Source organism: Caloenas nicobarica, chromosome 15 (assembly GCF_036013445.1).
Source record: "Caloenas nicobarica isolate bCalNic1 chromosome 15, bCalNic1.hap1, whole genome shotgun sequence".
Taxonomy (NCBI): Eukaryota; Metazoa; Chordata; class Aves; order Columbiformes; family Columbidae; genus Caloenas; species Caloenas nicobarica.
In genome coordinates, this window is record NC_088259.1 from 8762209 (window position 1) to 8775448 (window position 13240).

Sequence of the window (13240 nt, forward strand, 5' to 3'; positions counted from 1 at the left end):
CCGCTCCCGCTGCCCCCGCGGCTCCTCCCCGGCTCTGCGGCGGCTCGGCAGGTGCCGCCTCCGCCCCCGCCGGCCCGTCCCGCCGCACACGTGCGCCCGCGCCCCGCCGGCCCTTTGTCTGGGACCGGCACCTGGACCCGCGACCCCCAACATCCACCCGGTTCGACCGCCCCCTCCCGCCCCCTCCCCGCTCCCCGGCCCGGACGGGCCGGGGAGCGGGGAGGGGGCGGGAGGGGGCGGTCGAACCGGGGGAGCGCATCCCACCGGCGGCGCTGCGGGGAGCGGTGGGCGGCCGGCGCGGAGCACGAGGGCCGGGGCGGGGGGAGCAGCGGACCCGGGGCGGGCCGGCCGGGGGAGGGGGGGGGGGGGGCCGGCGGCGGCGGCGGCGCGGTCGCTCTAACAGGTGGGATCCCGCTGAGAGGAGGAGGCGGCCGGAGGGGGGCGGAGGAGGCAGGGACGGGCGGGCGGGCGGGCGGAGGGAGGGAGGGGGACGAGCCGGAGCCGCCTGTGATCCTGTGACAGGAGCGGCTGCTGCTGCTGCTGGCGCCGCCGGTGCCTCCCTCCGCCCGGCTCGCCGGGTCGCTGTCCGAGCCCCGGCGCTCCCCCTGCCCCACCTCTCCCCGCTCCATCCCTGCCGTCGCCCCCGCAGCCCGTCCCGAGCCGCGCCGCGCCAGTGCCGGCCGAGCTCGCCGCGCCGCCGCGGCTGCCCCTCCGCCCGCTCCGGGACAGGGCGCGGGGCCGGGCGCCGCCGCCGCCACCGCTGCTGCTGCCGCCGCCGCCGCCGGCCGGGCGATGCCGAAGCCGCCGCTGCTACTGCGGGGGAGCCGCCCCGGGGACAGCGAGCTGGGGCGGCAGTTCCGGGACTGGTGCCTGCGCACCTACGGGGACTCGGCCAAAACCAAGACGGTGACCCGGAGCAAGTACCAGCGCATCGCCGAGGTGCTGCAGGGGGGATCCGGCTCCGGCGGCGGCTCCGGCGGGGGGGAGAAAGGCAAGTTCCAGTTCTGGGTCCGGTCCAAGGGCTTCCGCCTGGGAAACGGCACCAGGGAGGCGACGAAGATGGGTCAAGTGGTGGTATATGTGCCGGTGAAAACGGGAACGGTTAGTGCGCTCCGTGCCCCGGGGGCTCTGTGTCTGTCTGTCTGCCTGCCTGTCCGTGTTTGTCTGTCCTCCCCGGGGGTGCGGGCGGAGGGGTGGGCGATTGCCCGGGGCGGGGGCGGGCACCCCCGGGGCCCCTGTCCCCGCCACCGGCGCGCCGGCCCTGTCCCATCAGCACCGGGCAGCCCAGCCCCGCCGCGCCGCCGGCCGCCGGGAGCGCGCATGCCCCATGCGGGGCGCGACGCCGGGCCCGGCCGCTCCCGCAGCCCCCGCCGCTGCCGGGGCACCCGCCGCGCCCCCGCCGCCCCGACCCGCCCGGGATGCGGATGGGGAGAGGCGCCCGCTCGGAGCCTCGCACCTTCCGCCGCCCCCCCTTCCCCCCCTGTCCCAGTCCCATCCGGTGCGGCCGCCGTCCCCGGGCGCTGCCGGTGCGGGGGGGGGGGGGGTCTGGACGGCGGTGCCCCGTGTCCGCCGCCGTGCACCTGCCCCCGCGGGGGGGCCGCGCCGCCGCCCAGTGCGGGCTCCGCCGCCCCCCCCCCCCCGCCCCGTCCGATCACGTTCGCCCGGCATTTCCCATCCGCCCCACGGCCGGGGACAGGTCTGCAGTCAAGGGCAGAGCGGCGGGGAGGGGGCGCCGGCACCCCCCGCCCCCGCCGCCGCACCCTGCCCGCCCGGCCGCCGAGCGGAGCGGAGCGAGCCCGGCCCGCTGCGGCTCCCGGCGTCCCGCGGCGCTGCCTGCCCGGCGCGGCCGCTGCAGCCGGTGCCCCGGGGGGTGCGGGCAGCGGCAGAGCCCGGATTAGGGCAGCCCCCCCCCGCCCCGCGCCTGCCCGCGGGCCGCCGTCCCGGGAAACTCCCCCGCCGGAGCCTCATTGTTCGGAGCCCCGCAGGGCCGGCGGCGCGGGGTGCACCGGCCGCCTCCCTCCCTGCCCGCTCCCTGCCCGCTCCCTGCCTGCCGCTGCCTCCCCGCCCCGCCGCCGCCCGGGGCTGCCCCGCCGCCCCATTGTTCCCGTCCCGAGCGCGCTCCGCTCCCCGGCGCGGAGGGAAACGCGCAACTTTGGCGGCCCCGGCCCTGCGCGCAGGGTGCGCCCGGCGCGGCGGCTCCCCCGGCCCCGCTGTCCCCCGCTGCCCGGGGAGGGCCGGCCCGCCGGGGGCTGCTTCGGGCCAGCGGGCACAGAAGGGCTTCGGGAGGGATTTTTTTTTTCCCCGTCCCTCCCCTCCTCTCCCCGCTGCTGCTGCTGCTGCCGCTGCTCTAAAGGGTGCAGTGTTTTCTGTGCACACACAGACTCCAGCATTGATGTGGCTGGAGGATGCTTCCATTGAGGGCAGCCCATCTGTGGCAAATGCTTCTAAACGCACTATTTACCTCCCATCTGGTCTGCCTTATTATTGGGGGGAGGGGGAAGGGTCATTATTTCTCCCTTTCCCTTCGTGGTGCTCAGAGGCGCCTTTCTTTCTCCCCTTGCAGCCCCCCTCCCCCATGCCATGCCCCAAAAAAAATTCTTTGCAATTTTTTTTGGAGACCTCTTTGCAGCCCTCCTTTCCCACTTTCCCCCCCACCCAGGAGCCCCAGCCGAGGGCAGATTAGGAGCGGTCCCCCCTTCGGCAGATACCACACTTCCCCCGGGTCCTCTCCATCCAGCCGGCGACTCTATCCCAGATCTTCCAAATGCTGCAGAGTCATGGTACCCCAGAGAGGCTGAGCCAGACTCCCTCGACCCCGCTGCTAGTGAGACGCCCCCTCCCCTTTGTCCGGGAGGGAGTCCCGAGGGTCAGCAGCTCAACGAGGCCGGCGCAAGCCCGTGTATTCCCAAAGGGCTTCTGCACAGATGAAGTTTCAGCGGGGAGCGTGTCTAGGCCCCCGCATCTTCCCTGGCAGAGTCCCTGCAGGCTGCAGATAGGAGATCCACCCCGGCTCCTGTGAACCACCAAACAAAAAGCAGGCATGCCCTCGGGGGACAGCTGCATTTTCCACGGGGCAATACCGCTTATTTTCCAGAGCCTGCCGGACGCTGGAGCTGGGGAAGCTTTACAGAGCCACGCAGGCAGTAGGGCAGACCAGGCATTGTGCTCCCCAAAATCCTCCAGTGCAGAGTCTGTAGAAGTTATTGCCTCCTGGGCCCTCTGTCCCGGCCCCCCAGCTCCACCGTGCCCCTTTCTGCTGGGATCTTGTGGAGCTGTTCAGATGGATGCAGTTACTGCATTTTGGTTTTCCCTGAAGTGGCTCTCAAATTTAGAGATAACTTGACAGGGATTTTCTTCAGCTCCTCATAATTCAGTGCTCTCCTCATCCTCAGTGGTTTGGGCTGGGTTTGTGGGTGTATTTCATTTCTCTCATGTATGCAGTCAAATAATTCATGAAGCTGATAGGAGCCTTTTGCTTGACAGTTAAGCGTGTATTCTGGTGTAATGCCTGTTCAGCTGCTTTTCCAAAATATTTCTGGAGCAGCGTTTGGGTTGCTGTCTCCTGGCTGTGCTCCTCAGCAACCTGATACGGCTCGTCCTGTGTGCTTGTCCTTCCTGGAGCACATCTGCCGGGGCAGCATTGTGTTCGGGACTGTCCCAGGGCTGCGGGGACAGGTGGAACACGCGTGGCCAGGGTGCAGCGGGGGGAGCAGGGGTGGCCGCTGCCGTGCTGCAGCTGCAGGTCACTACAGGAAATCCGAGGGACGGGGAGTGAAAGCTGGGAGAGAGGTGGTACAGAGCGCGTAGAGGGCAGCAGCGGGGATAAGATCTTTCCTTCCCCTGACAGGGCTGGGGCCACTCCTCCTCTGAAAAAAAAAAAAAATCCCAGATGCAAAAAATAATAACTCCCCAGCAGCAACCCAGTAGAGTTGTTCATTTTGGCTTATGCATCCTGAGCTGGTTTGTGTATTTTCTGCGCATCTACAGTGAAAACATAATTAACATGTGGTTATTATTTTCTCTCCTGAGTAACTTTCCCTTGCCCTCCTCCAGGCCTCTCATCAGAACAGGCCTAATCAGATTTGGGTGGCTCGGGAGCTGGGACTGAGAAGGGGGCATCTGCCTGAGGTGGTGGTCAGAGCAGATGGTGGTCTTCTCAAAGAATGCACTGGGAATAGGAACAGCAGTGCGGACGGATGTCTGGCACAGAGACTGTTTGGATTTCTTTTTCCCAGATGAATGTCCCAAAGATGCTGGACATTTAACACATACAATTAAAAAAACCTTACGCAGATAAACACATGAGGTTTGGCAGTGTAGGACATTGTTGTCTGACAGCCCTGTTCAGGTACAGGCTGGATGCTGCATCCCTTAGGTCAGGGAGTTGGGAAAAAAAAATGTGCTTAGGCTGTACTGAGGAGGAGGAGGAGGGTATCTTTGTGTGCTGCTGCAGCACAGACAATGGATACAGCCCAAAGTGCCCAGATTTGCCCTTTCCTCATGCGGATAACGTGCGCTAAGGTGTAAAACACCTTATCTGCAGACTGGGCGAAACCTGGTACTCGATGCTCAGGGCTCTCCCTTCTCCCCAGATTTGCTAAGAACTGTTGGGAATTTGTTCGTGACAAGGTGCTAAGATGCAGTTCATTATAATCTCGTGTCCCTCTTGTCCTAAGCATTTAGCATCATTTAGACAGTCTTTCTTGTACAAATGCAGAGTGAGATGGAGACATGGCGCAGGGATGCGGCCAGTGCCTTGGTGACAAGGGGCGATGCAGCTGGGTCTGGCTGCAGCTGCGGGGTCTGCAGGGGAGGTTCTGGTGCCTCCGACTCCGGTTCGGGCTTTCGCTCAGGAGCGGTTACGTACACTCTAAATCAATGCTGTAGTTTGCCGTGCATGGTGGGAGCTTGTCACAGCTCCGGAGCGGCGGCCAGCCTCGCAGGACAGATTCGTCCTGGCAGCCGTGATGCAGCTGAGGCTGCGGGATGAGGCAGGGGATGCCAGGCGTCAGACCGGCCCACAGGGACTTGGGGTGCTCGGGGACTGGGCAGGCTGCGCAGTGCTGCCCACATTCGGTTTTGCTTTCCTGCTGCTCCCTGTCCCTGCAGAGCTGGCACGAGGCTCCAGGGCTCTTGTGGGCATTGCTGAAGGGCTGAGGTTGTTTGTGCGGGTGGGTTGCTGCTGTTGTACAAGTGCAGTTCACCTGTGCTGGCTCCCCTGGAGCCAGATATTGGAAATTATTTCACAGTTGTACCTGGTGAAACTCACCCAAGGAAAGGTACTATTGCTGGGGGAGCGCTACAGAGGGAAATGATGAAACCAAAAAGCAAAATGGATGGAGGCCTTTCACCGACAGCAGGAAAAGCACCAGATAAATCTCACGATACATCCTGTCCCTAAATGTGTTTTAGTGCTGGAGACAGGGAGCGTTGTGCTGGGAAAGCCACGGTGCCAGCCGTGGGACAGCACGGCACAGCACAGCACAGCGCTCGAGCTGAGGAGCTGGGCACGTCGCAAAGATGCTGCTCCAGCAGCTCATAGAGGCTACATTTTTCCTGGTACAAGTACCCTTCAATGCCCATATTCAGTGCCCCAAAAAGCTGCACATCTATAACCACTAAGAACATTAGTCAACAGAAGGTTTTCACTGTGTGAATAACCACTTAGACTTTCTGTGGATTTCAAGTGATAAAAAAAATATAAATCGAGACCATTCAGAAGAGCCTTAGACAAGGCAAATGGGCCTGAGGGTATTATCTGAGAAATGTCTATCACTTGTATAGCACGAGCTCTACGTGGAGCATCCAGAGCCCTCACCTGCTGTGAACACGCAGTCTTGAGCGTGTGGGGCAGCACTGGCTGTTCCACGGAGCTGAGCCGGTGGCAGGTTCACATTTAAATGTGCACTCAGGAGACTGGCGTGATGCTGGCCCAATTCCCATCCAACCCAGTCTAGAGAAAACCTCCTGCATCAACGTCCTTTCCAGATTCGACTCCAAGTTTGCACATCAGGAGCAGTTTTTAATTCTGAGTCTGCTCATGATGAGAGTCACAGCGGTGATATCCAGTCCTCTGGGCCTGAGAGCTGGCTTAAGCTCACCAGACAGCAGCAAAAGCCTCCAGTACCTTTGCAAGGTGAATTTAAAGAGCTCTGACAATCTGCAGTTACGCAGACTGGCAGAATGAAGTTGTGGCCAAGCTGGGAGCAGGAGAGCTGGCAGCAGAGCCGCTTTCCGCGCCCGCCCGTCCCTCCCCTCGGGACAGTCTGCTGCAGCCGCTCCGGGCACAAGAGGGGAAATCAGCATCGAATTCAGCCCCTGCTTCATTTCTGCCAAGCCCGGGTGTAAGGCAGCCACGCCGTGGTTGGCATCACAGTGCAGTGCATGTGGTGCCGCTGCAGCAGGAGGTGCCACCGTCCCCAGGCAGCCTCAGCCTCAGGGACCGGCTTTGGTTACCGGTGCTCGGGAGACATGGAATCACGTCAGCAAAGGTCCCACATCCCACCGCTCCCAGTCCCCTCATATGTGTCTGAGCGAACAGTTTCTAAAATAATAACCAGTCTACTCTGTACATCCTATGGGATTCCAGAAACATGAATGGCATTGCTGATCCGAGAGGAACAGCAATTTTTTTGGGTAGCTTTCATCCAAAAGTTATCTCCCTCACCTCACAATTCCTTTCTGATTTGTGGTTCTTGGTAGGTATTGCTCTGAGGAAGGTAAAAATTTAAAACAAACAAAGCACAGCTCTGCAAGGCCATGTTAATGAAGCTAAAATGGAAAGAAACCCAGGTGAGGTGTGGTTGTTCCGACTGTTCAGGTCCTGCCCGTGCAGAGGGTCCCAGCGCTCTGGGCCCTGGGTCACTGCGGAGCTGGGAGGACGGGCTGTGCAGCCACATGTGGCTCCGCTCACAGGGATTTGCTCCCACCACGAGCAGGAGGGGAATTAGCTCGCAGAAGAGCCCCGCAGAGGTGACCGCACTCCTTTCAGTGAGAACTTTCTCAAAAATCTCTTTGTCCAAACCATTCTTAGCAATAATCTCCAGCTGATATAATTTCTACAGTTTTGGTTTTGCTGTTACGTTATGCCTGATATGAGCAGTCTATGAGTTTATGCTGTGGACAAAACCAATGGCTGGGAAAGCACAGAGGATGGAGGAGCATCGATGGGGTGTCCACTCCCCAGCCTGCACAGATGCTCTGCCTTCCCCAAACCTTGTCTGCATTGCTGTGACAGGGGAATGCATATTCATATCTCTTCCTTTAGTGCAAATTAGCAATTAACTTCCCCTGATCTCATATTAGCTGTGTCCACCTCTAAAGAATTGCATCAAGATGGGCCAAAGCCACTACTGAATTTTAGTGTCTGGTTTAATTAGCTGATTGTAGCGAGGGCAGGTACCTGTTGGCCAAAATCATTGTCTTTGTTGGAATGCTGCTGAACTCCACTTTTATGGCTGGTGCCAAGGAGTAGCAATTTATTTGAGGAGAAACAGCTGCAGACGGTATACGCATGTATACGGGTGCAAACAGAGCAGAGGTTTAGTGTAATAGCTTCTTCCCCGTGTGTTTGAGACTAAGGCAGTGGTTATTGGAAGTTAAGCAGAGGCCGGTTATATCTCTCCACCTGGTACAGGTTCCTTGCACGGAACCAAGAAACCGAGATGCTCTGGGCACGTTTCCTCTGCCCGTGCTCTTTGTGGGCTCGGCAGCCCGGACGACGCAGTTCCCCTGGCACACGGGCAGCAGCGATGCCAGCGGCGCGGATGGACCCGTTCCTGGCCGAGAACAAGGGGGTGTTCTGGGCAAGCGGAGTGACTCGGCTTCTGTGGCTCAGAATTTGAGCTTCCCGCTTGCCAGTCACGATGACGGGTCTGTGTTCTGGGAGTCTCTGGGGTAAGGAATGAATTCAGCTTCATCAGGCACCCCTCAAAAAAAAAAGGAGAATAAAGCTGGGGACTCCTGGCTTGGCTTGCATGTGAAGGAGTGATCTCAAAGCAAACCCTGAGTCATCCACTCACCCACGCTGCCCAGACGTCCAAAACCTCTGGGTTTGGGTGCTGCAAGTACCATCTGCACTGGTGCCCAGTTACCAACAGGGTGTTCCCGTTTGCAGGCCCACAGCACTGGGACCGGCAGCCAGCCCAAGGGAGCTCATCCCCTGGGGACACACTGGGGTTCATCATCCCCATCAGCAGTTTGGATGCCAGTCGTGGGGCTCCCCGAGCTGGGACCGTGTGTCTGGGCCGGGCTGGAGGCCCAAGGGCTCCTGCTCACCTGTGCCGGTCGTTCTGATCCAGCAGAAAGCCCTTGAGCTGGTGACAAAGGTCTGGATGTGGGCCGGAAAGTACAGTCCTGTCTCTTAGCAACTAGCTCCTACCTCTGAGCTCTCGGAGCCGTGTGTGGGACAGCGAGCATCAGTCACGCTCCTGCGGCAGCCGCCCCGCGCCCGGGAGGGGACGGGGGATCAGCCCGGCTCCCGCCACCGCCAAGACGCTTAGAGAAGCTCAGGCATTTCTAACACAAGCAGTCATCTGTGAGTCCTAATCAAAGCTCTGGTTTAATTGCTTTCCTCGTGCCCTTCTCCGCAGGGCGAGGATTGGCTGGCGGCTCCCTGGAGAGGCTGTTCCCACCGCCGCTGCCTCAGGCGCAGGGCTGGGACCAGCGAGGGAGCAGGAACAGGGGACACATGGCCCGTGTGTTTCTAGAAAAATTAGATGTCGTAGGGTGCTTCCCTGAACTCCTCTGCACCGCACTCGGGAATCCCCGTCCCTCTTTACGGACATTTGCATTGCTGTTTTCTCTCTCGGTGCTCGGTTCTGCTGTTTCACCCTCGTGTTTCCTCCTCCTAACCAAAAGCAACTCCCCTCTGGTGAGCGTTTCTCAGAGGCTTCCTTGCCAAGAGCTGTTTCATAAACATTTTCACGAATCCTCCGCTTTGTCCTCCTAATTAACCATCCAATTGGCCCCCAATGGAGCCTTCACCTCTCCAGTGAAGATCCTGCTTGCACAGATTATAACCTGTCAGCTGCCAATTTATTCCTCACGCATAGGGCAGGTTATATTAATTGTCTGGCTTCCCTGCCCCGTCTGGTTTGCCCTCCCTTTCTTCTGCTCCCAGTAGCATCCCTGTTTTGAGACGCAGACTCGCAGAAACCAGGGGGACCCAGATGTGAGGCCACTCCGCGTGCCCCATGTGTCCAACCTGGGGTGATGTGGCAGTTGGAGCAGATGTGGTGGGATGTTGCTGGGAGAGGGGTCTCTGTGGATGGATTACCGTGATGGAGCGCTAAAGAACATGCTTGACTTCTGCTCCCCCTCAGTTAAGAGCTCAAAAAAATGCAATTGGCCATCTCAGGTTAACGGGGAATCCTTCCTGGGCATTATTTACAAGCCAGAGCTTGGATTTTGGAAGAGTTGGGGTCCACCTTGTGCGGTTATGGTGGAAACATCCAGAATACAGAGGGGGTTTACCTGAGTGCAGGCAGACACGGCAGGTTCCCATCACCGTCCCCCCCCACCTCGCAGAGCTGCCCGTGCAGCCCGGAACAGACGCACACGGTGACAACGGTGGGCGCCTGCTCTCGCAGCGGGTGCCTGATGCTGTTTTGCTGGGTTCATGTGTTGGAAAAGGGGGTGATGGAGCCCAATACAACCATCATGGTTCAGCATCGTCCGCATTTAAGGCGCAGTGTTGGTGACCCCAGCATGCTCACTGGGAGCAGCAGCCGGCAAGGTGGTGCTGCGGGGTGTAAGGAGGGAGGTCGGCATTTCCAGGCTCCGGCACCGGCACCGCGACACGGCCGGAGCCCTGCGGTGCCCTTACTGCGTGCTGGGATGGCATGCAGGCGTTTCACCCCCTCAAGCAGCTGCTGAGCTGTCAGCGCTTTCATCGTGGCACATCTTGCTGTTCCGCGGGAGTCTCACTGTGCCCACACACTGGGCATCGCCAGGGAACAGGGAGCCAAGATGCCGTGTGCCCAGGGCTCATCCTCAGCCCAGCCTGACCTTGACTCACTGTCGTACCATTTGTAACTTATTTTACATAATTTTGCTTGCCACTGATGAGCTGAACCCGCCACTGCTGCTCTGTGCCTCCTCCTACTTAGTTTCATTTTGACATCACCGTGTCCTCGCTGTAGATGTGATGATGTCGCACGGCTGCCCTAATGCTGCTGGGCTGTTCCCAGGAACAGAGGGGTCACCTTGCTGTGACAGGTCACCTCAGCACACGTTACGGTGCCTTGTCCCCCTCCAACTCGAATGATTTTGCTTCGGTGGTGATCTTTATTAGATTAGTGCTTCGGCGCTGTGGAGATTGCTGATCGTGATAAGTTACTTCAGGGAAGAGACAGCTCTAAACATGTTCTGAGTTTGCGTTACAGCGATATCTTTTCAATATGTTTTAGATTTCTTTCAAGATGCTATGGAATATAAACACTTCTGTAATTCTAAATGCAGTCTAACATTTTTCCCCCTTTTTCCCACCCCTGCAGCATGCCCCCTATCACCTAAAACGAGATCCAAATGACATTACGCAATTCCTAGCCATCTTTACAGATTTATTAAAAAAAACCCCAACACTCGCATTTTAACTCTACCTGTTTCAAAACAGCAAAAGTACTGCAGTATTATAATAAAACCCAAATAATTATGTCCATTATACCTTCCCTGTTAGAAGGCCAGAGCAGGCCAGGTCAGGGCACGCTGCAGAGCCGAGCAGCGCGATGTCCCAGCTAACGGTGTGAGACCGCGTCCCTGGGGAACAATCCCCCGGGCAGGGCAGTCGAGAGCTCTGCTCACGAGACTGCAGCAGCTTTTCTCACCAAAACCAAGATACACGGCGCTCCGATGGCAGCAGGGGCTGCTCCACGGTGCCCAGGATTTGGTTACCCTTGAAGAGCCACACTCACCTGCCCTGTAACCCAGTGCACAGGCAGCACAGGCAGGGCAGGACCAGCTCCCTGCTCTTTCCCAGCAGGCGGATGCAGGGTCACGTTTTTTGGGGAGTGCTGTGCTCTTCTCTGCATGCCAGATCCTTGCCTGCCCCTGCCCGCATGCAGCCGGTGCTCGCAGGGAGGCAGGTCCACTCTCCTGCACCGTGCAAAATGTCCTCTGCATCCCGGCAGAGCAGGCACGGAGCAGAGCTCTGAGTGGGCATGGAGTAAACCTCTGAGCAGGCATGGAGCAAAGCTCTGAGCAGCCATGGAGTAAACCTCTGAGCAGGCATGGAGCAAAGCTCTGAGCAGCCATGGAGTAAACCTCTGAGCAGGCATGGAGCAAAGCTCCGAGCAGGCATGGAGTAAACCTCTGAGCAGGCATGGAGCAAAGCTCTGCCTGCCGGGCTTCTCCTCCCTCTCCAGTAGCCCCGGGACGGGGGGCAGCCCTGTTCCCCAGGGAAGTAGCCCCCGCCAGCCCCCATACCCACCCACCTCCCTGGCACCCATAGCCCACCTGGGCCCTCTGCAGCTGCCGCTTCCCTGCTTGCCCCTCCCAGGCCCCGTGTTTTCATTCCCAGGCCTGGGAGCCCCGAGAGGAATAAGCTGAGGTCAGAGCAAAGGCCTGGACCCATCTCGACAGCTCAGCTGCAGCTGCTGAAAGAGCAGCTCGCTCCTAAGAGGCGCCTGTCCCCCACTGAAAGACGTACACCTCGGCTTTGTTTGCCAGCTAAAAATAATGCGCCTGGCTCCCCCTCACATGGAAGTATTTACTTTGCAAGAAAAAAAAAGTATTGTGTACAGTTCTGGGTAGAGAAACAATGCAAATGCACCCAGCGCAGGCTGCGGCCGGGCCTCGGGCACCCCGGCTCCTGGCCTGAGTCAAGGCGGTGCTTTAGGAAAACGGCTTGTTCTTTGTGCCTCTGTTTCCCCTGGAGAAACAAGCTCTCCTGGGCTGGACGAAGCTCAGCTGATGAGCAGAGCTGGTGTTCCTGCAGCGAGCAGGACTGTAGATATGAGTGCAGGATGGGGCTTCGTGTTTGCTTGGTGGTTCGTGCAAAATGATGTATAAATGCTTAGCGCAGGGAAACAATCAACATTTCAGCAACCGCTTTTCTCCCATTTTTCAACCAGAAATGATCAGAAAAATTTCCAGCAAAATATTTCCAGGAGAAAAAAAGAGCAAAATCTGTAAGTGAGAGCATTTCCCATCTTCCTCTGATGGGTTCTTTTTATTATGGCAATACAGCTGATATTGTTCTTGGCCTCGCATTTCCCCAGTGCCTATTTCTAAGGCACGCACTGTGCCCGTGGCATGAGGGACACGAGGAAGAGGGAAGTTTGAGGAATGTAGCTCTTCTTTCTCCTTGCAGCATTAGCAGAGGGAGCCTGCTGTGGTTTAACATATCCCCCGCAAAAGCTGCTTTCATCCTACACCTAAATACCATGAGGAGTGAACTTCCTAAAGCCCTGGAGAAGTCTAAATATAGAAGCCAATCAAGGGCTGACTTCCCAGAGATGAGAAGTACCAAGAACAGTTTCTTGATCAAAAGTTGTATGAGTTCATATTGCAATAGAACGCCTGTTTCGGTGCTGTGCGGCAGGAGGGGCTGCAGAGGTGGGACGCGTGGCACGGGAGCAGCCCGGGGGGGCAGTGGGTGGCCCAGGAGACGGGCTGGAGGTGTCACCTCTGGAGCACCCACCAGGATGTCTCTGATGGCACGGAAGGATTTTACCCCTTATGTCGGAGTTTGTGTCCAACTGCTTTTGCCTGTGCACGTCAGCTCCCTGTTACAGCTGATATTTTTTTTTTTTCTAAAGAACAGAAATTTCCCTAGAACAAAACACGAGTTGTAGGAAATTAGAAAGGTACCTTAAAGAGAGCTGAGTGCTTCGGGTAAAACACAACCCCAAGTTTGCTGATCTCAAAACGGGTATGTGATGGCAGCTTTGTGTGTGTAGCAGAGGAACCTCCAAGGGCTCACGTGAGGGATGGCTGATAGCCGCAGAGTTTGGGCTGGGGAGCCCACGGTCGTGCCATGGGGTGGCTGGTCCCAGCATGGGAGTGGGGACCCCAATCCTGACCCTTGGCGGGCAGCAGGGACACAGGCAGAGCGACCGCTGCTGTGTCTGCTGCAGGCAGGGGAGGTGACCTTGAGGGGCAGCTCGGTACAGCCGGCCCCAGCCCTACCGTTCGGGTGTCCCAGGGATGAGGGGGACAGCAGCCCTACCAGACAGCAGTGGGAAATTTATGTGCTGAGAGGCGGGGAGGGGAGATGCTGTGGTTGGGAGATACAGAGATG

General features: G+C 58.7%; 1 protein-coding gene across 1 annotated transcript in view; it reads left to right on the forward strand.

Annotated features, from left to right (window-relative positions):
* Positions 1 to 792: 792 nt before the first annotated feature.
* Positions 793 to 13240, forward strand: part of NOL4L (nucleolar protein 4 like) — a 57097-nt gene continuing 44649 nt past the window's right edge. Inside the window, exon 1 of the mRNA XM_065645381.1 lies at positions 793 to 1101. Within this exon, the coding sequence (XP_065501453.1) occupies positions 793 to 1101 (309 nt within the window). The remainder of the gene's footprint in view (positions 1102 to 13240) is intronic.